At 33.9% G+C, this 27,958-nt stretch overlaps 1 protein-coding gene across 1 annotated transcript; it reads left to right on the top strand.

Moving 5' to 3' along the window:
* Positions 1-473: 473 nt before the first annotated feature.
* On the top strand, positions 474-26,486 carry LOC134240797 (adenylate cyclase type 5-like). The gene is made up of 20 exons (XM_062722878.1): positions 474-700; positions 4,647-5,623; positions 5,767-5,916; positions 7,999-8,120; positions 12,217-12,456; positions 13,179-13,337; positions 13,829-13,973; positions 14,539-14,657; positions 15,105-15,261; positions 16,271-16,368; positions 17,291-17,375; positions 18,043-18,159; positions 18,856-19,008; positions 21,108-21,283; positions 22,329-22,470; positions 23,029-23,148; positions 23,640-23,762; positions 24,218-24,419; positions 24,859-24,983; positions 25,323-26,486. Exons 2-20 carry the CDS (start codon positions 4,859-4,861, stop codon positions 25,503-25,505), a joined length of 3,381 nt encoding a protein of 1,126 aa, XP_062578862.1. The 5' UTR covers positions 474-700; positions 4,647-4,858; the 3' UTR covers positions 25,506-26,486.
* The last annotated feature ends 1,472 nt before the right edge of the window (positions 26,487-27,958 follow it).

Raw genomic sequence — 27,958 nt, 5'->3', positions numbered from 1 at the left:
GCCCAAAAGACATATCACAGACGTGGCATGTGGCAAAAATTATTTGTCTAAGGAGACAAATTTTCCAATATTCAATATCTAATCATGCTAATTTAAATCATGTAAATACTAGTATAATTATACATAATCATATGTACTATATTTTACAGCTTTTTCTATAGAAATCAAATGTCATTTCATTGGTAATTGATACAAAAATAAAAGGATTGAAAAATTCTATTGGATATATGCATGATCATTATTTTTTTTGTGGTATTTTTGAAGTATTGGATATAAAAGGCTATAATGTAAAAAAAAAAAAAAAAAAAATACCTAAATGAATCAATTTCTGATATATGATTCTACATCACTGCAGTGTGGGGCTATAAATTAAGGTATAAATTCTAGATTTCTTTTATTCAGATGTGAAAGGAGACACCCAGGTTGTGATTAGAAGCAAAACAGGAAAAAAAAAAACAATCATAGCATCGTCATCATGACAACTTTGACAGAAGATGAGACGGAATTTTAATCAGAGTCCTAGAACGAAATATTCCACGCTGAGTGATTGGAATTAATTGTGTTGTAGAATTTCTCGGTGTCTTATCAACTTAATCAGAACTGCAGCCTCCGCAGCTCTACCTTTTGACCATATGGCTCAGAGATTTCAGAGAGAAATGGAAATTTCAACATGCAGGCATGGAATTTAATGTTTAAGAAGGTAATTTCAGTTTATATACAGTAATCTTTCAAAAGTAGACTGCTTAGGTATATGAATATTGTTTCTTTAAAAGCTCAGACCATTCCAAGTTTTTTCTCTGTTTAATGTCTGTTAGCACCTCGGTCTATTTAATTATTGATTAATTTAGTCAAAATCTTCGAATTTTGTCAATTTCTTCAAATAATTCTGTACAGTATGTAATATTAGGTGCATGTATTTTAAGCATTTAATGCTTTCATTTTGCTATAAAAGAGTAGTAGACATTTCTTCTAGAAAAACTGTAATCATTTTAAATGATTTCAGGGTCTGAAAAATAAAAAATAATGAGGTATGTCATTCCTCATAAATAAACATGATAAACTATTCTAACTATTGAATCTTTTCAGAAAGTTATTTTTATTTTTATTCACTCTTATTTGAAAATTGTTACAATGATTATAGGTTGAAAATGACATTTGTCATTATTAATAGAAAAAAAGGCCACGAACATAAGATATGGGAGTTCATCCTTTGTTTTTGCAATATTTTGAATAGAAAATAAGGCTTTATAATGTTTTTATATTCTTAACAAATTTTTAAGTTCATTGACATTTTACATTTTTTGCTTAGGCCAAAAATAATCGTGATAATAGAGACGTGACCTTATTTACAACATTTATTTTCCATATTAATTATCACAATCTGAAAGATAAAAACATCTATTAGTTTATTTAATGTGCTGGGAATACCCCAGACCCACATGTAGTTCCCGCATGGTTCAAAACTTAATTCATATAATGATTCTGAATGTTTACTAAAGACTGTCTTGGTTTTTTTTTTTTCGAAACCAGTGGTTCACATGGTTTTTAATTAGATTCCATGCAGATGTTGAAAGGTCATTCTGTGCTCAATAATCCAACATTTGTGTAAAAATAAAAACAAATGCCCCCCCCACCTCAAAAAAAAAAATAAGAAAAAATCTCTGCAGATAGTAAAAAAAAAAAAATGCTGATTTGTTTTAGGCGTAACAAAAAAATATGTTTGTTTACGGTTACCCGACCGACCCTAATTTTAATCGCCGACCCAAACTTTTTTTTCGTAATAAAAATCCGGAAGTTACTGGCCGGTCAGTTTAACTTTTACATTCATCTTTGAAATCGAAATTGAAAGTACAAAAACAAAACAAGTGAGAACTTTCAATTTCTACATCAACGAGTTCGTTGCAATTTGCTTACCATTGCGTGGCAGTTGCAGGGGTGTGCAACTAGCATTGCCCAACACCCGGAGCTACCGTTTTTTGGGGGGTAGTAAAAGTAAAATTAAAATTATGCATGTAAATACATGAGAAACACAAACGATATTTTCACTCATTGTTTTGCTATTTAATTTCCAACTAATGAAAATTTTCCAGGCAGCATGCTCCTACTGCTCTTAAATCACTTTAATCTCATCCATTTTGCAGTACTACCTGACTTATTTACTAAAAAAAACGATCGTTTTTTCCTAATCCGAATTTCCTCCATTCCTCTGTTAATGGTAAATACATGCAGATATCTCTTTCAATTATATACGATCCCCAAATCAAATGATAGCTAAGTGTTATGTGATTAAACTTTAATATATATCAATTATACTTAATGGTTTGAAATGAAAATAAAATGATTTTTGCTTCGTTTTAGATAAGCTAGAGTAGTGCAATATGTTCAGAAAAGAAAAGATAATTTCTTAAAAGTTTTAAACGTCAACTTTAAAAGGAATGGCTTAGGACCCTAGCTTTCTCAACTATGAACTTGTTAAAATATTAGTATTTACAGTTTTTTGCCCCAATATTTGGACTGATCACTTTTAACTTCGGACTAATAACTTTATTGTTGTTACAAGCCTGTGGGTTAGTACTTGATTTTTTTTAGCTCACCTGAGCCGAAGGCTCAAGTGAGCTTTTCTGATCACATTTTGTCCGCCGTCCGTCTGTCCGTCTGTCTGTCAGTCCGTCCGTCTGTAAACTTTTCACATTTTCGACTTCTTCTCAAGAACCACAGGGCCAATTTCGACCAAACTTGGTACAAAGCATCCTTGGGTGAAGGGGAATTTAAGTTGTTAAAATGAAGGGACATATCCCCTCGCAAGGGGAGATAATCAAGAAAAGACAAAAATAGGGTTGGGTCATTAAAAAATCTTCTTCTCAAGAACCACAGGGCCAGTAAAGCTGAAACTTATGTGAAAGCATCCTGGGGTAGTGTAGATTCTAAATTGTTCAAATCATGACCCCCGGGGATAGGGCGGGGCCACAATGGGGAATCAAAGTTTTACATAGAAATATAAAGGAAAAATCTTTGAAAATCTTCTTCTCAAGAACCACTGGGCCAGAAAAGCTGAAACTTATCTGGAAGCATCCTTGGGTAGTGTAGATTCTAAATTGTTCAAATCATGACCCCCAGGGGTTGGGCGGGGCCACAATGTGGAATCAATGTTTTACATAGAAATATAAAGGAAAAATCTTTGAAAATCTTCTTCTCAAGAACCACTGGGCCAGAAAAGCTGAAACTTATCTGGAAGCATCCTTGGGTAGTGTAGATTCTAAATTGTTCAAATCATGACCCCCAGGGGTAGGGCGGGGCCACAATGGGGAATCGATGTTTTACATAGAAATATATAGGAAAAATCTTTGAAAATCTTCTTCTCAAGAACCACTAAGCCAGAGAAGCTGAAACTTATTTGGAAGCATCCTGGGGTAGTGTAGATTCTAAATTGTTCAAATCATGACCCCCGGGGGTTGGGCGGGGCCACAATGTGGAATCAATGTTTTACATAGAAATATATAGGAAAAATCTTTGAAAATCTTCTTCTCAAGAACCACTAAGCCAGAGAAGCTGAACCTTACTTGGAAGCATCCTGGGGTAGTGTAGATTCTAAATTGTTCAGATCATGACCCCCGGGGGTTGGGCGGGGCCACAATGGGGAATCAATGTTTTACATAGAAATATATAGGAAAAATCTTTGAAAATCTTCTTCTCAAGAACCACTGGGCCAGAAAAGCTGAAACTTATGTGGAAGCATCCTTGGGTAGTGTAGATTCTAAATTGTTCAAATCATGACCCCCAGGGGTAGGGCGGGGCCACAATGGGGAATCAATGTTTTATATAGAAATTTATAGAAAAAAGCTGAAAATCAAAGCTGAAACTTATATGGAAGCATACTGGGGTAGTGTAGATTTCAAATTGTTTAAATTATGATCAGTGGGGTAGGGTGGGGTCACAATATGTATTACAAGGGGGAAATCTGGTAAAGAACAGAATGGCCAAAGCTTCTCAGGTGAGCGATGTGGCCCATGGGCATCTTGTTTAATTGCACACCCCTGAGTTGTAAGGCAGTTCGCAAGAAAGATTATATTGTCTACCACCCATATTACAAGCCCAAACAAAATTAAGGCACGGTACAATGGTAAAACTGTTTTGTAATTCAACCAATTCATGTGAATTTGTGTATTAAAAAAATTCAATAAAATTAAAAAAAAATCCTACCTACCGACCCTATTTTATTTCAGCATGTAACAGTAAACAACGTTATTTTTTTGTTTGGCCTTACTTGCTTAATTGCGTGACAAGTTTTCCAGCACAGCTCAGAGTTTTGATTAAGTTTTCATTTGCATTAAACACATATTTCCCTTTTAATTAAACACCAGAAGAAGCTTCTGGCCACAGCATAGCAATCTAACCAGTGCCTAATTGCCACATTCCTCCATTTCTAAAGATTATTCACTTGTCAGTAAGGCATGGCATCAAATGTACATGGAGAGAAAAAAAGGATAAAGGGTGAGCCAGGTTTGATCCTGATGGCTAGCTGAAAGCTCACTTGGTAGAGCATTTGATTAAAGTGGTTCAGTTATTAAACTTAACTAGAAACAATTAATTTTTTTCACAGGAAACAGTTGAAGCATATTATTTGTGATGTTTCTTTCTTGATACAGCTCTCATCTTTGACGTAGCGAGTAAATTTTGGATATGATGGAAATTTCTAAACTATAAACAGAATGGGTTAAATGGTGCCTGAACCCAGGATATGAATAATAATGAGGTGGACATACATACTTGGGACTTCTTCAGTATATGAACAGATAAACTGCCCATGTTAACAAGTTCATAAGTCAGAAAGTTTAGTTCACTGACTCCAAAAATAACAATGGCTGGGAATTCAGAGCGCACTGGAAGTCTGGGAAACAGTGAGAGTAAAGCCAAACCTGCGGGAGGAATTCACATACGTAAGGTAAAAGTCGCTCCCGTGGACCCTGCCCAAGAAGCGTCTTCCAGACCTGCCCACAAATCGGCATGGGACAAAGTGAAAGTGAGGTACCGAGAGGGAAAGGCGGCATCGACAGAAACCAGAATTGAGCACTTACAAAATGTCCAACAGCCGAAAATGTCAAAGTGCTTAGACATTTCCTCAGTGTCAAAAGTGTTGAGGTCCAAAAAATTCGCCGACCCTAAGCTAGAGAGACTTTACCAGAGGTACTTCTTCAAACTGAACCAGAACAATTTGACAATCTTGATGGGAGTATTGAGTGTAGTTAGCGTCCTGTTAATTATTTTTTATTACATCAGCGGTGCTACCCTCCCCGCCAGGGGGATCAATTTGGGGATCATTTTCTTTGCCTTGATCGTGTTACAAGTCGTATGTAACAAAGGGTCTTTTGACCAACAGCAAATGGTGATTGTTTCGTACATCATTCTGGCTCTAATTTGTGGGATTACAATTTTGATAACCCTGGATAGTGACCCCCGGACAGTGAGTGATGGAGTGTGGTGTACAGTTATTTTTATATACCTCATATACACCATGCTGCCGATAAGGATGCGAATGTCTGTGATTTCCGGATTTCTTGTAGCGTTAATTCATTTAGGTTGCACTCTAGGTCGGAATATTGGTGATTCCTTTATATGGAAACAGGTAAGTCACAAACTGTTGTTTTAATTGTGACATATTTGAAAAAAATATAGCATATATTTTAGTATTGATGAACTTTCTGGGTGAACTTATATAGTGATCGGAATGTCTGTCCATCTGGTTTTATTTTATTCTCACTCTTTCAGCTGCTGAGTAATGTCCTAATATTTGTGTCTGTAAATGTTGCTGGAATTTTTACCCATTACCCAACGGAGCAGGCCCAAAGGCAAGCATTTTTAGAGACCAGACGCTGCATTGAGGCCCGATTGACAACACAGAGAGAGAACCAAGAACAGGTATAACCTAAAGGTAGAAACCAAGAAGGTATACACAAAGGTAGAAGTAAGTACAACTACATATATACCTTAGGCCATCCTTAAAAAAATGTTTGTTTGGAATTGCCGCCTGGGGGTTTTCAGACCCAGGAGGGAGGGAGGGAATTTTTTTTTTTTTTTTTTTGCAAATTGAAGCTAATAAATAGAAACTAAAAATCACAATGAACAGTGGTGATTTTCGTTAATTTCCCTCTTTGTTTTATTTGATTAATATCATTTTTGTCTAAATTATACACAGAACGAGACTCAAGTATCAATCTTTCTTCGATGTTAGATTTGCTTATCTATTGAAAGTCAAAGAGCTCTTTCAGCGTCAAACTTTTTTCTTTATTTTAAAAATCTTTTTAAAACAATTTCTTTACAAATCTTTTTAAAACAATTTCATTAGTTTATTTCATAACATTTCTCTTTGAAATTTAGCCCTTCATTAAGACAACCCTTACAAAGAGTGCGAACCACACAAAATTTCTTATGAATAGTTGGAATGTTTTGTGGAAAAACGGGAGGGGGGTGCTAGGTATGTTCTAGAGTGTTCGCCATGAATCAGTTCTAACACTAAGTTTCAAAGACTTTTCATACTGACAGACAACATTTTTCTTTTTGTATTTGGGAATAAACATTTCTGACCCATGTAATTTTTTAACTGGGAACTGAACGATCATTTTCAATTTCAACATGACGGGACTTATCCTATCAAGTTCAAAGGGCAATCTATTACAATAGCTCTTTCCAGGTATCGGTGTATCATTCCATTTAAATTTTTATTCACCTTTTATTTTTATGAAGATGCATAAATGTTCTGGTCTTCAACGCTTGAATGTTTTCACATCCACTGATCCAACTTGGTCTGACATTTTGGCGGCTTTCTTTTTGTCAAATCACCACCTATATTCCCTATATCATAAATACTATGAAGAAAGCGTTTTATTGACCGGTGTTGTTAAATTTATGTGAGCTCAAACCCGACTTTAAAAAACTATTTCGAAGAACGAACTAACTTGTAAAAAGCAATGTCTGACATAAGACGGTAAAAAAAATATTTCCAATATTTTGCCAATAAAATTTTTTGGGCGGGGGGTATTTCAATGAGGCGGGCGGCAATTCCAAACAAACTATAATTTTATTTTGGCCTTAAATCTGGAAATTTTTGCTGTAGATAAATTTTTAGCATATTTGCAAGTTCACTGAATTCACAAAAATATTTTTCTTAAAAATAATTCAACAATAAAAAAATGTAAACAAAGTAGGGGTCGTCGCAAAATTTTGAAACATAAAAATTAATCAACAGCATTTTGATCCAGATTTGCAAAATAAAATTGACATAAAAATTTCCAGATTTATGGTAGGTAGCATCAAGAGCAAGAATGTACAGGTAAAAACCAAGAAAAGGTGTGAAAAAGTACACCAATGTACAATAAATACAGGTAGCACCAAAAATGGGTGTGAAAAAGTAGTACCAGGTAGTTATGACAGGATCAAGAAAAGTATTGTATGTTCAGGTTGCACCAAAAACAGGAATGTAGCACCAGGAAAAGGTGTATACATAGAAAAAACAGCAATGAAATACAGTAAAACTTGCTTATACCGTAGATTCCTAATTATACGTGAGGAATTAATTTCCGCGTAATTTCGCAAGAAGAATCACTCGAGAAATAAAATTACTCGCTTTTATTTTTATGGTGTTGAAATTCATGTAAATTCTGTCGATTAACCGTCCATTTGCGAAATATTATTCTTGCGATTTGACGTTAAAGAGCCAGTTCGCTATAATAAGTACTCTCGAAAAATAAGGAATCTACAGTACCACAGATACCTACAACCATTACAATGAACTGATGCTTACAGCATAGTTAGTTTTATTCCCAATTTGACTTTCATATACACGTATCAGATTGATGTATATAGTGAACTTAACACTATAACCATGATAACAAATTAAGTTTATAGCAAAGCAAAATTGTTTGTCTCGGCACTTTGACTTCTGGCTTGTTGATCGAATCAATTGGACATGAAATGATTCTTATTTTTCATCTTTTGTTGTAGGAGAGACTTCTATTGTCGGTGTTACCGAGGCATGTTGCCATGGAGATGAAGGCTGATATTGCAGGAAACACGAAAGATACCATGTTTCACAAAATCTATATACAGAGACATGAAAATGTCAGGTATGATTGCATGTTTAGAGGGATCACAGTTAAACTGTAAAACATGGAACCTAATAAGTGTTCACTGGCTTACTCTTTCTTTCTCTCTCACCTCCCTCTCTCTCTCTCTCTCTCTCTCTCTCTCTCTCTCTCTCTCTCTCTCTCTCGTGTCAAACTATGATGGACAATCTATACCCTGGAGTGTATAGGATCAGATTGTCAAATAAGACCATTTTTATTGTTAAATTTAGGAAGAGGTACATGTATGAATATGTTTGCCAAGAATATGTTTTTTTCCTAACCCCTTTTACCTCATAATCCCATATTAGTGTATTTTGACAATAAATTCTACTGATGAATCATTGAATGATGAAAATCTTGTGCAACACCTTGACAGACAGTTGGATGTGCGAGCTTGTCAATAGAAGAAATCAAGGACGTCCAATATTTGAATAGCTGTTGACTTTTGCAGTTAAAATAATATTTGTTCGTCAGGTTGGCAGACAGAGAAATTGATATAACTTCTATAACCAGAATTTCAAGCACTGATTACTAAAGAAGACATGAAAACCCTCCTTTATTATCCATCCCAGATCAGATATCTGTGCAGTTTACTAAAGTTCTATTAGGTGAAAGGCAAGGTTGGGTCATCATTTAACATGATTATAGTCATGCATTAACAGAATATTTCCAGAAATGCATCAGAGGGTGAAAGTTGCAATCATAAGGAAAATCAAAGCAAGAATTCTAAACATATATAGTTACTGTATACCATATAGCGGGTTTTCTTGGCTGGTGTAAAATTTTGGCGTTTTGCTTACTTAACGGTATGCCAATAATTTTTAATAGGTTTCAGCTCTTTGCAGATGGACATTAAGAAGAGTACTGACTATTTCAGCGATTAAAATTTTAGTGGAGTCGGACTATCATTAAAACGCCAAAATAAGCCAAAATTAGCACCCCGCTGAAATAATCCGCTATACAGTACATACTGTAACTATGATCGCTTGAGCCTGAGGATTTCAGATAAATTATATCTAGCAAAGGTGTATATTATATATGGTGTTGATTTTGTTGAAAAAATACAGGGGCCCATTTTACAAAAGAACTTACAACTAAGACCAAAATTTAAGTTTGCTCATAACTTTCTATTTTACACAGATTTGGAAATAGTTTTTATCTTCTGAAAGGAATTTTGTAAGATATATTTATGCCCACAAATTCAAAGAAAATCATTAATTTAACAAAATTTCTCAATCCACTCAAGGTTTGGGTCTTAGTTGTAAGTTCTTTTGTAAAACAGGTCCCTGATTTTTAAAACTTAATCTACAATCAAACCTCTATCTCGAACTTTATAGAATTGCCATGCAGAGATACAATGTATTAGATCAGTTTGGCGTTATAGTTTTCTTTCCTCCATCAATTCATTCAAATCTCTTTACTAGTATTACAATCCTATACTTGTGAATTCCAGTACTTTACTTCAATATTTTATTACAGAAATAATTCTCAGTAGAATACCTTAATGGTATTTAGCCAAAGAAGATGCCTTGAAGCACAACAATAATCCAACTTGGTGCTATTGAATCAAATTTCAATACACCTTTTTGGTTCCTGTTCTCAAGAGTAATAGAAATCATTCCGAGTCTGACAGCTTATTGTTATACTATTATACCCTGTGTATTATAAGCATTGTCATCCATAATGACATTTCTGCCACATAAGGCTAGCATCAGCTTTTGTGTGATTTATTTCTTTCATTATCAATCAATGAATTTAATAAATCATCATCTGGTGTCAGATATATCCCATTCTTTTAAAAATAGTTAGTCATCAAATTAATTATACAAATATAGCCCTTTCTTGAGGTCAATCCATAAATATATTGACTTCACAGAAAAGTACATATGGACCGAGTATGAAGTGTGAGGTTGATATGCTTTTCTTTTGGGGTCAATATATTTATGGACTCACTTAGAAAGGGCTGTATACATGTACATTTGATATATTATTTTTTCGAGAGTTTGGCAAGACAAAATTTAAAGATAATAAAAGCAATACTGTATACAGGGTTATTTTGCCCCATGTTATTTTCGCCCTTTTGCACTTACTAAGAATTTTGCCCCGGCCATTTTAAATTCGCCCTGTCACAGTTAGGTTTAAGAATTTATATGGAGTTCTTTGAATTCGCCCTGTTTTAAATTTGCCCACTTGTGACAAGTGCGAAAGGGGCGAAAATTTCCCTGTATACAGTATTTAAAATTTCAAAATAGAAATCAAGTTATATAGTTACATGTTTAATGTCATTGTGTTACCTTTATTCTGAGAGAGTATTATAGGGAATGTACCATTAATAAGACCACATTGCTATAAATGTATCAAAATATTGACTATGATATTTGACTTTATTTATCAATTATGTGCAACTTAAGAAAATATTCAATATACCATCATCCAGTGACAAAAGAATGATTGCACTTAGTGTACAAAAAGTGGTCCCCGGTAAATTGTGCAAAAATAAAGTATAGAAAATAGCCTAATGAGATTAATAAAGCAATTCTTCTGGGTCTTAATCGCATTTTTGCAAAATTACAGGAATTAAAAGTTAGTAAAATTGAAGAACGAGGCTGTGTTTTGTAAGAGGGGTCACTGCAATCCATGAATTTCTATTGTTATTCAAAGTTATTCCGATCTTTAAAGCTGGGATACATAGTGAGCGCATTCTTGCCCAAATTTCTCAAAAGGACAGAAGGTGTAGAACTGTTGGAAATACAACATATTTAAAGGAGAATTTTGGGCAAGCCTGCGCTGGGGGTAAACATTTTGAAAAAGGTACAAAACTCCGACCGTTTTCTACGCTATTTACGGGTATTTACATGTCATTGACCTCATTGTGACCTGTTTAGTATTCCAATTTATCACGTGATTGTAGACTCAGGTAACTTTGTGAATACAAAAAAAATCAATAAATCACGTGGCTGTAGCTCCGATTGATAACGCTGCATCAAAAAGCGACTAATTCAACTGTACATTTTCAATTAATCAACATCGAATTCTTTTTTTTCGGTTTAGTAAATTTTTTATAGGGTAATGGAATATAAATTGGAAATTACGTAATGGTTTTTTATTTTAGTCCTTGGACTTAGGGGGCACATTTGGAGGGTCAAAGAATTTCAAATCCCAATCGTCGCAATACCATAACTGGAATGCTTTTTGGGACCCCCCCCCCCCCCCCCCCCCCCCCCCCCCCCCCCCCCCCCAAAAAAAACAAGCAAACAAACAACAACAACAAAAACAATCACACATACAATTAATAAAATTGTTTTAGCAATAAAATATCACCACACGCAGCATGACAACTACAAAAAATTTTTGTGTACCATTTTATGTACCAAGTATAAACTGTACTTTTAAAAGTATGGAGAGAGAGAGAGAGAGATTTAATAAATTCGGCACTAATCTTTTAGAAAATACAAAAGAAGTTTTTTTTTTCCTTTTTAATATGGGATTTTATTCTGTTTTTATTTACAGACTTGTAGGCTTCCTTTATCAGTTTATCTTAAGTGTTTAATTTTCACCTAGAAACGACTAAAATTGAGGGGAAAATCTGTATTTAGGGAGGGAAGGGACGAAGATCCTCAGCGCCCCCCCCCCCCCCCAAAAAAAAAATCAAACAACAAAAAAACTGGCGTAAAGCTTGAGAAGTTCTCCGTGTATTTTGTAGCCATTATAACTGGATATTTATACATGTTTCCAACAGATCGATAAAATGCCCCGCCTACTCCGAATATTAATGTGACACAATTAAAACCCAACTCGGATAAGCGCAACATTCCGGAATTCACATCCACTAGAGGGCTTTTTTAATTACCTTAAATAAAACTAAAGCGCCGTTTTCAATGAAAATTTTTGCAAGTAATGTACCACACTGATAACAAAATATCGGTTAGGTGTAAAATTATTAACATTTGAGTTAATTAGATAAAGTTAGAGGGGTCCAAAAAAGGGGCCACGGCACTATGCTTAAGTGGAAACATTCTTTCCAAAAGTTCCCCTAAGTAAAGTAATCATGATATCAAGTATTGATTTTGATAGCTTGACTTATTTTTATTTGTAGTATCCTGTTTGCTGACATGTGTGGATTCACTCAGTTGTCCTCTCAGTGTACAGCCCAGGAGCTCGTGCAGCTTCTCAATGAACTGTTCGCACGATTTGACCGCTTGGCCGCTGACAACCACTGTCTGAGAATTAAGATCCTTGGAGACTGTTACTACTGTGTGAGCGGACTTCCTGAGCCCCGTCCTGACCACGCCCAGTGCTGTGTCGAGATGGGACTGGACATGATTGATGCTATCTCGTATGTACTATTATAATACTGTCTGGTAGATACTATACTATCTGGTATGTACTATACTATCTCATATATACTGAATTCGAATGTACTATGCTGTCTCATATGTATTTATATTTACAATCTTGTTTGCAATACTGTGGTTTCATCAATAATTGTTGAGCACCAATATTTCGTTTTTGAGATCTCATATGTCCAATGTTCATTGAATTAAGAAATGTGTTATTCATTTGTGTATAAGCACTGCTTTTGTCCATGAAATTACGTATCCTTGAAAACATCTGTTTTACGAAATCCACAAAAATTGATGCCAACGAAAATTGATGAAACCACAGTATGCTATCTCGTTATACTATGCTATCTCAAATATATATTCTACAATCAGTACACTATACTATCTTTTTGAACTATGCTATCTTGTATGTACTATAGTATCCCATAATTACTATATACTATCTCGTATGCACTATATACCATCAAGTTTGCTTTTTACCAGTTGTCAGATTTCATCAATTTTCGAGTCTGTTTAATAACAGTCTTAATTTCAGGTAGATTAATCAAGGCCAATGCAGCATGTACATTATTTTGTCAGAGTATTGATTGGCACTGCGAAAGAAATTAATCAACATGCATGTTTATGTAAACAGAAGGTGTCACAGCTGATTGAATTAATGAATCTTGATTAGTTAATATATAGATTTAATTTGACCTTGACCTCTGTTTTCTAGGTTAGTGAGGAATGTGACAGGGGTGGAGGTCAATATGAGGGTGGGAATTCACAGTGGGCGTGTCCATTGTGGGGTCATAGGTCTCCGGAAGTGGCAGTTTGATGTCTGGTCCAATGATGTGACACTAGCCAACAATATGGAGGCAGGTGGAGTTCCAGGGTATGTATAAAAACATGAAATCTTACTGAATTGTGGAGTGTATAGAAACATGAAATCTTTTAAGAGAGTTGCTTATGACTGATTTCAAAAAAGAAAATGTGAAAATATACTCTGAAAAAAAATCCAAATATTGGAATTTAATTAAACCCAAAATCTGTCTGCCATTGCCTGATATAGATTCAAGCTTTGAGGATTTAGGCATAAATATGCCATTGGGTTTGTGGATATTTGATTTCATGAATAAATAAATGTTGCATAGTAATATGTATATCATGGAATTTTACATTACTGATGGATCACATTAATGTCATGGGTCTCATCATGCCTCAGATAAACGACAAAAATTTAACCCCCCTCGGAAATTAATGATTTTACAGTAAATGGCCAATTAGAGACAGAAGTCAAATGAGTTGCACAGAGGTACAGGAACAGGTATATTAATATACTTTAAAAAATTAAGGACAGTATTGTGTAATAAATGATCCTTTCAGGAGAGTTCACATCACCAAGGAAACGTTACACTGTCTCCATGGAGAATACGACGTAGAACCTGGAAACGGAGTGGAGAGAAATGCCTTCATTAAGGAGAACAAGATCGAGACATTTCTGATCGTCGCTGATCCGCATAAAACCAGGGTAAAGGCAGCTTATAAAAAGATATTGAATAAAGAGCAGAGGTATTAAAAAGGGTGGGAAGTGTAATAAAAAAGATCAGAGCTTTATAAAATTAAATGGATCCAAGTTTCATGCCAAATAAGCATCTTCTTTTATTCAGATTTTTTGATTGAGACATTTATGGTCACCTCTGATCCATGTGCATTAATGTAAAGCCAGCTGTTAATGGCAGATAATATAAATCAAAAGATCAGAGCTTTAAAAGACATTCCAAGTTTCATGTCAAACGTGCATCTATTTTTTTAGTTTTACTTTTCATTAATCTTAATACTGTTCTTTGATGAAATATGAGTCATATGAAAGGAATTAGTCTAGATGAAGCCATTTTTGAAAAATTTGTTCGGTTGTCCTCTTCCCGACTGACTGACTACAAATGGTCTGACTCAAAACTTTTTTTGTTAAAATTTTTTGGAAAAAAGATTTTTCCACCTACCTACTGACTCAATAATTTTTCTCTGGGTCAGGGTAGGGCAAGCAAACATTATTTTTATTTTTGATGGCCTGATGGATATGATTGTTTTTGCAGGGAAAACCCAAGACGTTGCCAAACATGAGAAGTAGGAACTCTCTGGCCATTCACGGAACATCCAAAGACATGAAGCTTATGGGGTACAATAACGATAGGAATGCCAACATTCATAACAAGTGGGTATAAAATAATGTAATTTTGGATAGAATATGGCCACTGCCAAGTGGGTAAAAAATGTCAGATGTGTTAATATAATTTTAGACCAATCATAGAAAATGGCTTTTGCCATAGAACTTTGAAGTAGGAGTATAACACTTTGAAAATGGATTGCATCATAAAATAGCTTGATATTGGTAAAAGAAAAATAATAAAGTTGATGAAGATGAATTTTCCTTGTTCTAATTTGTGCAAGAAGGTCATTCTATTCGACAATTATTGTAATGTAAGGATTTTATGTTAAACCAGAGGCCTGTTCAACAGAGCGAGAGCTCGCGAACATTTCTGTTGGAGGTATAAGGAATTTTAGCAAGTGCTTGCAAATGTTCTCTCTGTTGAAAAATCCTCAGATCTGATTCAGCACTGATCTTTTCATGCCTAGAATTATGTATTTGTCTTCTCTTAAGGCTGGGGTTTGGAGACAACATGGAAACCAAAGATCCTGATGAGGAGGTCAATGAATATCTGGGTCGAGCCATCGACGCTCGAAGCATCGACCGACTCCGCTCAGAGCACGTCAAAGTCTTTCCGCTCAAATTCTTGAAGACTGATTTAGAAGAGAAGGTAAAACTTTACTAATTTTTATGTTATTTTATGTAGTTATACAATTTTTTCCATAATTATTGAGTTTTTAAATTTTTTTTTATTTCAGTTTTGGTGGTATTTTTGCTTAGAATCAAAGATTGTACAATTAATACTGTATACAGGGAAATTTTCGCCCCCGTTTTATTTTCGCCCCTTTCGCCCTACTAACAGGTGGGCAAATTTAAAACGGGGCGAATTAAAAGAACACAGTATAATTTCTTAAACGAAACAGTGCATGGGCGAATTTAAAATGGAGCAGAATTGTTTGCAAGACTGGAAGAGCAAAAATAAGATGGGGCGAAAATAACCCTGTATACAGTAAGATCACTTAGGTTGAATTAATTGTTACAGATGCCCTGCAGTGATATATATATCACAATACAGTGGTCACATTACAATTTCTTTTAATATAATTCTTCATGAATCTTTATTTGAAAAAAATGCTGGTCACTAATTCACCATTAGGCCAAAAGAAAATATATTCTTGTTTCCTGTCCCCTGACCACAAAAATTAGGGTAGGTAGGTAGGGAAAAAATTTTATTTTGAAAACTCAATGAATGCAGAACATATATCATGTAATAACAAGAAAATGATATGTTAACAGTTTACAAAGCAAGTTTGTTAATCAAGATTAATAAAGTAAAGGTATCCTGTACACTTGTGATTATTAGTTCTGTATATATTGTGTGGTCACAAGAATTTGTTTAGTATTTTAGGAAAATAGTCACCCAAAAAATGAAAATGTAATAAAAACTTTTAGGGTCGGAGGGTAAAATGTAGGGTAGGTCGGGTATTTTAGAAATTTTGATTTTAATTGATTAATAATATAGTTCTATATCTTTTAGTCAACTTTAGAAAATTTAGAATTATACTCGTATCCACATTATTTTTTTTTTTATTAATTTGATTAACATTCACCTTTGTTTTTTGGTTTAATTATTTGAGCACCTGTTATTTACTAACCTGCACCTTTTTCACCTTTTACAGTTTCACCGAGTCCGTGATACCATGTTTGTATCACATCTGGCTTGTAATCTTATCTTGCTCATCTTAATTTGTGCCATTCAACTTGTCATTTTTCCTCAGTAAGTATCTATCATCTGATTGGTCAGAGGGTTTGACTCATAGAACTAATCTATCATTTGATTGGTCAGAAGGTTTGACTCATAGAACCAATCAAAATAAGGTATAAACAAAATATTATAATCATTTTTTATGAGCCTATCAAAAATAAGGTATCAAAACATAATTATTTAACCAACCAATCACAATGAGTTGGATAAATTTTAAGGTTGATTTATTTAAGAATTGATTAGTATTAATTGTAGAGCCAGGCATATTTAAAGGGGATAAATTTTACTATCGGGTGAAATTTTTAATGATACTGAATTTCCAACAGACTTTCAATGTGTGGTCAACCACGAAATATTTCAAGCAATCAAAGTTTCTTTTATATTTTCGCAAACACATCTTATTGCCCTTTGCTACATTGTAAAAATTTGAAATGTCAATTTTTCCCCCCAATAGAAATAGGGGATAAAAGTACTAATTATCATCACAGGTAGATATTTTAAGAATAACTTCAATAATTTTAAAGACTTTACAACTCAAAATCATTGTATGCCTTCATACATAGTTAGTAGTAGAAGAGTCCATGGAAGCTGAAGCCCAGTATTTGATTTGGAGCCAGAGGAAAATTTTAATGGCAGCTCAGAACTCACAGGGAATATTTCTTGCTTTGAAATTGGAGCATAAATCTTTATGATGTGAAAACATTCACATGTTTTAAAAAGATCAGGGGATGCTTACCCTTCCTTGGCACCTGATCCCAACTCTAAAATTTTGTGGGATCCGTGTTTATGCCCTGTTTACAGAGTTGTATTGTTTGAAGTTTTTATGAGGTTGATCACCGTTTGTTATCCTCAATTTTTTCATTATAGTATTTTAATGCACAAGTAGTAAAAATGATCTCACACATTGACAGAGGATTTTTTTTCTCCATTTCAGTTCCATTATGATGATCTTTTTGTTTCCTTTCACGGTCACCATTACCACGTTTCTGTTCCTCTTGGTTTTCTGTGAAAAATTTATGGTAAGTTTTTTTATACCCCAGCTCCAAAGGGGAGGGGTATAATGTTTTTACCCTTGCATTTGTTCTGTCTGTCATAAATTTTTATCGCAGTTTTATTAGCAACTACTCTTTGTAGATGCCTGAATTTTTAGCACACTCTTTGTTTCAACGTACAGCAAAACTCGGTTAAAACGAAGTCACTGGGACCTATGAAATTACTTTGCTATATCCATAATTTGTTTTAACCATATGAGAAATTCGTTAAAATTTATATAGCTGGGGATCCAATTTGACTTCGCTACACATGTATATCCGTAAATTCACAATATCCGTGTTCGTAGTAAACGAGTTTTACTGTACCAAATTGTGGGATTAATTTTTTTACAATCTGGTGTTAACTTTCTGTTCATCCATGTATATACATGTATTTCCATACCAAATTCACATCAGAGTGCCAGTATTACTAGCGAGGATTGGCTTTTTTTGGACTCGGATCATCATAAATATTTTAAATTTGTGGGTCATGTGAGCATTATTGCATAATTAGTAAATGTTGTAGAGAAGCTTTATGGAGTATTCATGTAACTTTTTTTTTGACTGAAGAGTCAATAAAGCATTACAAGTTTATAGGAGAAAAATTTGATTATTATATACTTTATTTGAAATAAGGACTTTGTTCATTAAACAGTGTACTCCGAGGGTGTTGCAGAAAGTAGCCACGACAATAGCTGTCCATAAATGGCTGAGTGAGCTTGTTTATGTATTGGCTGCCATGTGCCTGTATGTTAGTGCCTTCACTTCTATGGTAAGTTACTTTTATCAGTTGTTTATGTACATGTACCTTGCCTGAAACATTAAGAATATATGGTTCACATGTACCATACATCAAACCAATGCAAAGGCACATGTACGTCTCACCAGTAAGAAAGCTAACACATTGTTAACACATTGTTATTATTTATAAGCATTACATTTATAATATTTTATTATACCTCTATTGATAATACTCGAATTTGATTGGCTGGTAGGAAAATGTTAAAACACAACAATGACTACAAATGGTACTGTTTACAGCAATAATGACATAGGAATCATTGCACATGGGATATAATGACCCGGTCATTATAATTAATCACTGCTAATAACACTCCGTATAGTGAAGTTGTTTACATTGACATCTTCAAGTCTGAAGTCATGTAAGTTTTTGCATCATGATTTACTGATTAAAACAATATTTGGTTGATATTAATAAGCGAATCCTGATCCCGATCAAAGAAAGAATTCACAACGGTTAGAGATTCATACTTTTTAATAAATATAGGTATAATAAAACAATTGATTACCCCTTGTGAGTTCAACATTGTGAAATAAGGACCTTATTTCACCATGTTGACCTCAAAAGGGGTAATTAATTGTATATTAGTATATATCAATAAGTATGAACTGTACAGGTATACATGTATTTATTTCAGAATTTCTTATTTCCCCTCTTTCTTTTCAGGTTATGCTGGATACTGGTGATTTAGTATCTTGTCTACAGAATCTCTATAACACAGAACACATCAACATCTCACTGATCAATCTTGCCAACATCACAATGGGGGTAGAAGTTAATGTCTGTCACCCCACTGTAGCTACCTCACATTTTCCAGAAGTAAGTTGATCTTTATACTGTAAAGCATTAATATTATTCGTATCAGCTTTTATTTGCAATTTATCAGTTTGAAATCATTTAGCTCCAATTAATTTTCACAATTGAGGAAATATTTTCTAAAAACTCAAAGCAAAATAGATGGTTCTTGGTAATTAATATTCCTGAGGCAAAGAAGGTTGCAAAACACATGGATATTTCTCGCACACAAATAAAAGTTGGTTTTCAGTAATTAAGGTCAAAACAAAGAAAAACTAGACACCTTGAGGTTAAATTTTCGGAAGATTCCCATGTGTGGATAATGAATGGTATTCAATAGGGTCTGTATCTGAAGTTATAAAGTATTTTAACTTTAAAAAGACATGTTGCCTGCTTGGCACAGTGGTTAGAGCATCTGCTCTAGCGTCGCGAAGTAAGGAGTTGATCCTTATGGCGCAGGTTGGAATCCCACCGTGGGATGTGGAGATCGGTCCTTCGGATGAGACCTTAAAAACAGAGGTCCAACATGTATGTCAAAGTAGGAGCTAGCATGAAAAATATCCCTTTCTGCTCAATAGCCTAAATTGCAGAGTATAGGACAAAATTTGCAGCTCTCCAGGGGTGGCATCTCCATACATCTGAAAAATTCTTGAGAGGGTTGTTAGACAACATACAAACAAACTTAAAGAATAAAACAGATCACCAACACTTGGTGAGAATGCAGCTGTAATTTTTGTTGTTGACTGGTTTTGACCAGAGATGGTCACCATCAGAATTAACTATAGTTGGCTGGTCTTAACTCAGGACAGTTGTGACAACCAGAAAGATTTCTGAAAACTTCCAAGGTCTTCAGATGAAAATTCATGAAAGATTAAAAAATATCATGTTATAGGTAATGCGCACATTTAAAATATAAAATTCTTATCAGTGTCTGTTTTTATTCAGGAGTTTTGACCAAGGTTAATTTTTTTTGTGACTGACAAACAGACAGATTATGAGGTGTAATGTCCCTGCACTTTTGGGAAAGTGGGGACCATTACATTATACAACTAGAAAAGCAAGCAGCATTTTGAGCCTGCACTCTTAGGAAATTGGAAAACAATTACATTATGCAACTAGAAAAAGCTAAGAATTTGTACTTTCAATATAGTAGCAGTGCATATAGATGTAATAAAAAAAGTCTTGTTTTTTTTCTATATTTATAAAGTACAAAACTCATCCCTAGGGCCTATGGAGTGTTAATAATCAGTGTAATTAATATTTTGTTCATAAACCTTTTGTAGTTGGAAATTTAAATACCATTTAACAGGAAAAGTACTTCTGATGTAACAGAATTATCAAGGTTTTTTTTTTTGTCCTTCTATGCTTATGACTGAGGTAATAGGTTGTCTGGGGTAAATTTAAAAATATATATATTTTCTTCAATGGCATACAAAGCAAACCATACCAAATTATTATAAAAGTTGTCATTGACAAAATAACAAGAATGTTCAAGGTGTCAATCTGAAAACCTATGTACATGTGTAGTGGATAATTAGCAGTACTTTTGTCATAATCAAGGGAGGTAATAAAGAGGCTGGTGGTCCTAGTTTATGACATTTCAGCAAGATGAGGAATAATGTAAAAAAAAAAAAAAAAAAACACCACAGTATTAACATTATGTAGTTGAGCTTTTTATTTATTTTTTTTTTATTATTTAAGTTCATATATGCAGCTAATCTCGTTTATTACAAAGAGGGGTATAGCAAATTCAGCGATACAGCAAAGTTTTCAAAGTCTCTGGCAAAATTCTGAACAATTCTGTAAATTTTTATGGTTATATCAAACTCTGATATAACAAATTTACAGGTATAGCAAACTGATTTTGAGTCCCGAAAAGGTTAAAAATAATGAAATTTACATCTTTTATAACGAATTTTCAAAGATCTCAAAATTTGATATATAATTTGAACTGACTTTATTTTCAGTAAGTATTTTAATTACTGTAATAGATTACTTGTTTATCCTCTCCATGCACTAATTAGGAACCTAATTAAGAGATAGTGTGTGTATTACTTTATTGCAGTATTTTAGTTTTTGCATGGTGCTGACCATATTAATCCTCTATGTACTCTTTATTGCAGTATTTTAGTTTTTGCGTGGTACTATCCATGGTGGCCTGCGCTGTTTTTGTCCACAATAGCAGTGTGATAAAGATGGTGCTGTTAAGTGTCATGTCTGTCATTTACCTGATTGTCGTAGAAGTCTTCTTCATCTCAGTGTTTGACAACAGGGATATTCTAGTCCGAGCCAATGTTGGGTAAGTCAGGCCTCCTTATAGCTCACCTGCCTCAAGTCAGGCCTCCTTATAGCTCACCTGTCTCAAGTCAGGCCTCCTTATAGCTCACCTGCCTCAAGTCAGGCCTCCTCGTAGTCTATCTGAGCCATGTCTCTGAGCCAATATTGGATAATTCAGGCCTCTTTTTAGCTCACCTGCCATGTGTCTCTGAGCCAATGTTTGCTAAGTAATGCCTCTCTATAGCTCAGCTGAGCCGTCTCTGAGCCAATGTTGGGTAAATGGGGCCTTCTTTTAGCTTACCAGAGACATAGCTCTTAGCTAATATTTGTTAATTTGAGTCAAGCCTCCCTATAGCTCACCTAAGTCATATCTAAGCTAATGTAGGATGAGTCAGGTTTTTAGCTCATCTGAACCATGTCTCTGAGGCAATGTTAGAAAAATCAAGTCTCCATATACCTCAACAAGCCAATATTGGAAAGTCAGGTTTCTTTTAAGCTCACATGAGGCATGTCTTTGTCTAAGAAAATGTTGGGTAAGCCAGGCCTCCTTTTAGCTCATCTGAGCCAATATTTGGTCAGTTAAACTTCAGTTTAGCTCATCATGCTAGTAATATTTAGCTCACCTGAGCCATGTTTCTGCCATCTGTCTGGTTTTAATATATGGTCATTAACTTGATATAAAATTTTGCTTTAACCTTGAAGCCCTTGAATTATGTCTTTTTAGATTGCCAATTTTGGGTAAGCCATGCCCCATAGTTTTAAAGTTACGTGCAAAAATATAGCTCAACCACTTTTGAGCCATGTCTAAAACAAAGTTTTATCTATATAAAATAAACATTAGTAGTAATGACTTGAAAACTTCATAAGTCAAAGAACATATTCATTAGCTTTTTTGAAAATTTGTAGTTCTCTACACATACAAGGTAAAGCAAAGGGAGACTGGCCTGTTTGTTTACATTCACATTAATGTTCATTGTCTTCTTGCTAACTTGATATAAAATTTTGCTTTAACCTTGATGCCATTGAAATATGACAAAATAATTATCTAATAATTGTTTTTGTTGCAGGAGAAGTTTAAATGAGAAAGGTTCTTCCATTGCTCTGAAGTGGGAGACCATTATTCTGTTCATTGTGCTTACCATTATTCTATCCATCCATGCTCAGCAAGTGGAATCCACTGCCCGTTTAGACTTCTTGTGGAAAATTCAGGTAAAATATTCTCACATAAGAGCACTGAGCAGGAAAAAGATATTTTCAAATTTTCTGTATAATATCAGGATATATGTTGCTTTAGCATTCCATATGAAAATATAAAAGTAGGTTTAGAAACATTTTTTCTTGAATTAAAGAGTAATTTCGGGACATGTTTGATTGACACGTATGTACATACTCTAATTTTCACAAAGTAAACTTTATCCTTAAATACTTAAGAAAAGTAGAAATGTTGTTGTGTATTCACAGTTAATGAAAAATGTTAAAACAATAATATAAAAAATTCAGATTAGAAATGTGAGAAAGCAAAACCAACCCACCAGTATTGTCAGTTTGTGCTCAGAGATGTTTGCAGGGATTAGCAAATTGAACACACCCGAGAAACACAAACTGTTTTTTGTAAACTGAGGGCAAGAGCTCTCTTATTGTTAATGTTTATGATACATTAACATATGGTAAAGTTTTAGAATATATAATATTCAAAGCCATTCAAAATGTCTACAATTTAAATACATATATCATGATATATACCGGTATGTTGTTTGACTTTTACAGGCTACTGAAGAGAAGGAAGAGATGGAGAGTTTACGCGCCTATAACCTACGACTGTTAGCCAATATTTTACCCCTTAATGTGGCAGAACATTTCCTTAAAACTCAGTTCAAAAAAGATGAGGCAAGTGTTGGGTGCAGTTTTTAAAAAAAAAGCTTAGTATCTTATTGTAAGGAACTTGGGGGCTGGGAACACACACACACCCCCCTTTATTTTAATTTTCTTTACATCTGGGGTTGACACACCTTTTTCCTAATTTTGTATTCTAATATGCACAAAAATGCTATCAATATTGTAATCCTTTTGTCTCTGTATAGTGTTTTTAATTTATCATTTTCAACTGATGCATAAAAGAATGTATTTAAGTACATTATCAAAATCTTATTACATTGTTTTATATGGAAATGTATGTTATTTCAAATTTTTATGTATATAAAATCAATTATGACTTTTTACAACATTTTTTATATTTTCTGTAATTGTAATTTGAAAGACGAACATATAAATGCCTGTATCATGTTTCACGCAACAAAAAATCGCGATATAGCGGTATACCGATAAAATTACACATCCCTAGTATTTAAGTACATTATCAAAATCATATTACATTGTAGGAAATGTATTACCAGGACTGTGACAATGCCTGTATCATGTTTGAACTGGAGGAATTGGAGGCAAATAATGAGGGAGTGGAGTGCCTTCGTTTGCTTAACGAGATCATCGCTGATTACGATGAGGTAACTAATTATGTCCTTTAAATCTAAAAAATGTATAATTTAAAAATAAAGTATGGTAAAAAATATTTGCTTATTAGAGAGTAAGCATGCATGGACAGAATGAAAGTTGTATTTAGTCAAATTAAAACTAAAAGAACATTTGTTTTAGTATTTATAAGCAACAACTTAAAATTTTGTTTAATTATCAAAACTCTAAATATTTCATAATGTGTCTTGAAGGTTGTTAGTTTGATATGTTAGAATTTGATATTGTTCAAATTAATGATTTAATGACTCGGTTTAGGAATTCTTATTTTCATAGCAATTATTTACTATACTTGAAACCATTTTTTGATTGCCATTAAATTTTAAAGATGTTCTAGCTGATACAGTATAAATATTCTTTGATGTATATTCCGATAGATGTTATACAGTCTATGAATCATTTCGTGTGTATTTTGTTTCTTTGAATACAGATTCTGGGTCAAGAGAGATTTCGATGCATAGAAAAGATCAAAACCATAGGATACACTTATATGGGGGCCTCGGGCCTGACCCCCGAGACCAACTACTCGGACATGAGTCACGTGGTAGCCATGGCCGAGTTCGCCTTCTCCATCAGAGATCTCCTTCAAAACGTCAATCAACATTCATTTAACAACTTCAAGATGAGAGTGGGTGAGTTGCTTTGTACTTAGGGACAACTGTAACCTATGTGACATGTGCTATGTATTTTACAATTATGGACTTCACTTTAGGTCAATATGTGTTTATAAGGTCTGATGGAAAGTGATATTAACCGAAGACACAGAAAGTGATAGTGACCGAGCCTGCAAAGTTGCTATCATTTCAAATGTCTTAAGACTCTAAAAATTTTAATGGAAACCAGATTACACTCGCTGGTAGTGGACCTATTAGTACTGCTAAATATATATAAATTAAATGCAATACTCTCAGAATGCTTAATATTATAGAATAGGGTATTTACTGTCCAAAACAAAAAATTTTGATTCCAAAAAAAATATTGAAATCATTGTAAAAATTCAACTGGAATTATATCTTTGATATGCAGTTAATAATTGAAACACATTTTATTAAGAATCTCTTTTTCCTGTAGGTATGAATGTTGGTCCTGTAGTGGCCGGGGTCATTGGAGCACGAAAGCCTCATTATGATATCTGGGGCAACAGTGTAAATGTGGCCAGTAGAATGGACAGTACAGGGGTACCAGATTATATACAGGTGGGTACCAGATTACACACAAGTACGGGTGGGGGGTGTATATACAGGCGGGTACCAGGGATGCATTCAAGCTAGATCCTAGCAGCTTAAGTCGGCAGCTAGGTGGTAGATATCTACATTATCTGTTAAACAGACAGCTAACCTAGCTGCTTATATAAGTATTAGATTTGGAATATCAGTAAAAACTTAAATTGTTGGAACAAGAAAAGTTTATCTAGAGGGAAAAAACTTTTTAAAAAATCAAATTTTGTTTGTCTTACTATCTACTTGACATTGATATTTGCTAAAAAATAAAAAAAAAAGGCAAAAGTTATACAATACTAATATTTTATTTTGTAGGTCACGAGTGAGGTGTATAACATTCTTTCTGTCAAAGGTTACACCCTCCAGTGTAGAGGAATGGTCAAGGTCAAAGGTAAAGGGGACATGCTGACCTACTTTTTAACAGGCCGGCCCCAACCACCACTGACTTCAATTCAGGAAACTGTGTCACAGACTAAATCAAACAACGAGAGGTCATAGGTGAACAGTGAGAGGCCATAGGGTGAACAAGGAGAGGTCATAGGGTAAATAGGATGAGATTTAGTGAAGAAATGAATTAAGTTCTGACACGGAAGAAAACAGGGGATACAGAATACCAGGAGAAAGATGATATGGTGTAACAAGTTTATCACTGGAATAAATATATTCTGATAGGTAGAGGGGAAATGGAAAGAAAAGAAAGCTTATTGGTAGACAAAAGAAAAAAAACAAAAAGTTAGGTTTATAACCATATGTCAAAGCAAACATTCATGGCATTTGAATGGTGAATTTATTTAATATGCGGTAAACTGAACTAAAATCTGCATGATGTAAACCACAGGAAATCAACATAAATTATGTGTGTCATGCTGTTGTTCAGTTTGCCTGTCTTATGATGCTTATATTTCAGCTTCATTCTATACTTTGCGGTAACATTTATTTTTGTTAAACCATGCACTTCATTCATATGTTAGGAATTTACAGTAGAACTTGTTATAAAGAATCTGATTATAAGGAAATCTCTGTTATAAGGACAGTTATAAATAATATGCTTTCATGACTTGTCACTGTGTTCCTAATGGACTTTTTTGAGAAGCACTGACTTTCAAATAAAAAGGAAATAATTCAAGAATTATGTGTATCAATTTCTTGACAATTTAAAAGCAAAAGTTTTGTTTTATGTAAATTATAAATATTTATTAAATATATGTGCATGTGCATACAATGTAATGTAAAACTTTCCTGTTTGTTCTGTGATAAATTGTTATCTATTTATTATATACCTACATATGTATGCATATTTCAAATGATGTGCAATTTTGATGTTTAACTTTTATAATTTTGTGAACGATAGATTTTTAAACTGTTTGAAGGCGAGCACAATCATATTAAAAAAGAAAAATCTGTATTCTATATTATTATTTATTTTAAATATAATTTATTGTGTAGAAATTATACAGCTTTGCCGTCCATTTAAATCAGAAATCGTTAAATTATTTTTTTTTTTGAATGCATCCTGTATTATAATAATCTACTTTTATGAGACACTCAGTGTAAAAATAGTTTTATACAAAATGATCTCGGTTCATCTACAAATTAGTCAATGGTGAGATGTACATGTATGTATGTTAAAGCAATCAAGAATAAAACTATTTTTGTTAATATTTGAAGGGGGAATATCCCTGGATTTCTACATTTCAATTTTATCTGTACTCAGTTGAATCTCTTTATATGTCTCTCTCTTGTTTGTAGCATTGGGCATTAGAGGAATTCTGTAGAATTTTATGTATTAATTGTCAATATACATATAATTACATTAATGAATTTATCAAGGTAATATTTATTTGTTTTCAAATTGATTTTTTATGACTCTGTAAATTTTTTTCTTTGTGTAATTTAAATGCATAAATTTTGATTTCAACATATATTTAAGAGATTCTTTATAGGACTATGCGTAAATTAACACATCATTTCACACACAAAATATCTTATATGCCATTACTTATTCTAATTATGCCCCCCTTCATAGAAGGGCGGGCATATTGCTTTGCTGCTGTCGGTCGGTCTGTCTGTCAGTCCATTTAGTTTCTGTTCATTTTCTTCACAACCGTTGCACATACTGAAATGAAATTTGGTAAACAGGTGTATCAGATAAATGTCTCAGTCGAGTTTTGCTTTGGGTACGATCGCACAATATTTGACAGAGTTATGCCCCTTGGACTAAGAAAAATTCCAATTATTTGCAGTTTCAGTTCATTTTCTTCGCAGAGGTTGCGCATACTGAAATGAAATTTAGTATTCAGATATCTCAGATGAATATGTACTAGGTCAAGTTTTGTTTTGAATATGATCGCACCATATTTGACAGAGTTATGCCCCTTGGACTTAGAAAAATTCCAATTATTTCCAGTTTCTGTTCATTTTCTTTGCAGAAGTTGCACATACTGAAATGAAATTTAGTATACAGATTTATCAGATGAATATCTAGGTCAAGTTCTGTTTTGAGTACGATCGCACCATTTTTAGCTCTACTGGGCAGAGACCAGAAGAGCTTATGCGATAGTAATGCGTCCGGCGTCCGTCCGTCTGTCTAGCTGTCCGTCTGTCTGTAAACAATTTTTCAAAATGCTACTCCTCCTACAATTTTAGTCTGATTTCAATATAACTTGGCACATAAGTAGACTACACTAAGATACATAAAATAGTGCATCGGTTTTTGATTTCCATGAACGGTGTTGCCATGGTTACTAAAAATAGAATTTTTTGAGAAATTCCTTTAAAACGCTACTCCTTCTACAGTTTTGGTCTGATTTCAATATAACTTGGCACACAAGTAGACTACACTAAGATACATAAAATAGTGCATCGGTTTTTGATTTCGATGAACGGTGTTGCCATGGTTACTAAAAATAGAATTTTCTGTGAAATTCCTTTAAAACGCTACTCCTTCTACA

This window comes from Saccostrea cucullata, unplaced genomic scaffold, assembly GCF_032062105.1.
Source record: "Saccostrea cucullata isolate Sc308-1 unplaced genomic scaffold, CSIRO_AGI_Scuc_v1 ctg380, whole genome shotgun sequence".
Lineage (NCBI taxonomy): Eukaryota > Metazoa > Mollusca > Bivalvia > Ostreida > Ostreidae > Saccostrea > Saccostrea cuccullata.
The sequence above is the reverse complement of the archived record's forward strand: the minus strand, read 5'-3'. Positions and strand labels throughout refer to the sequence as shown.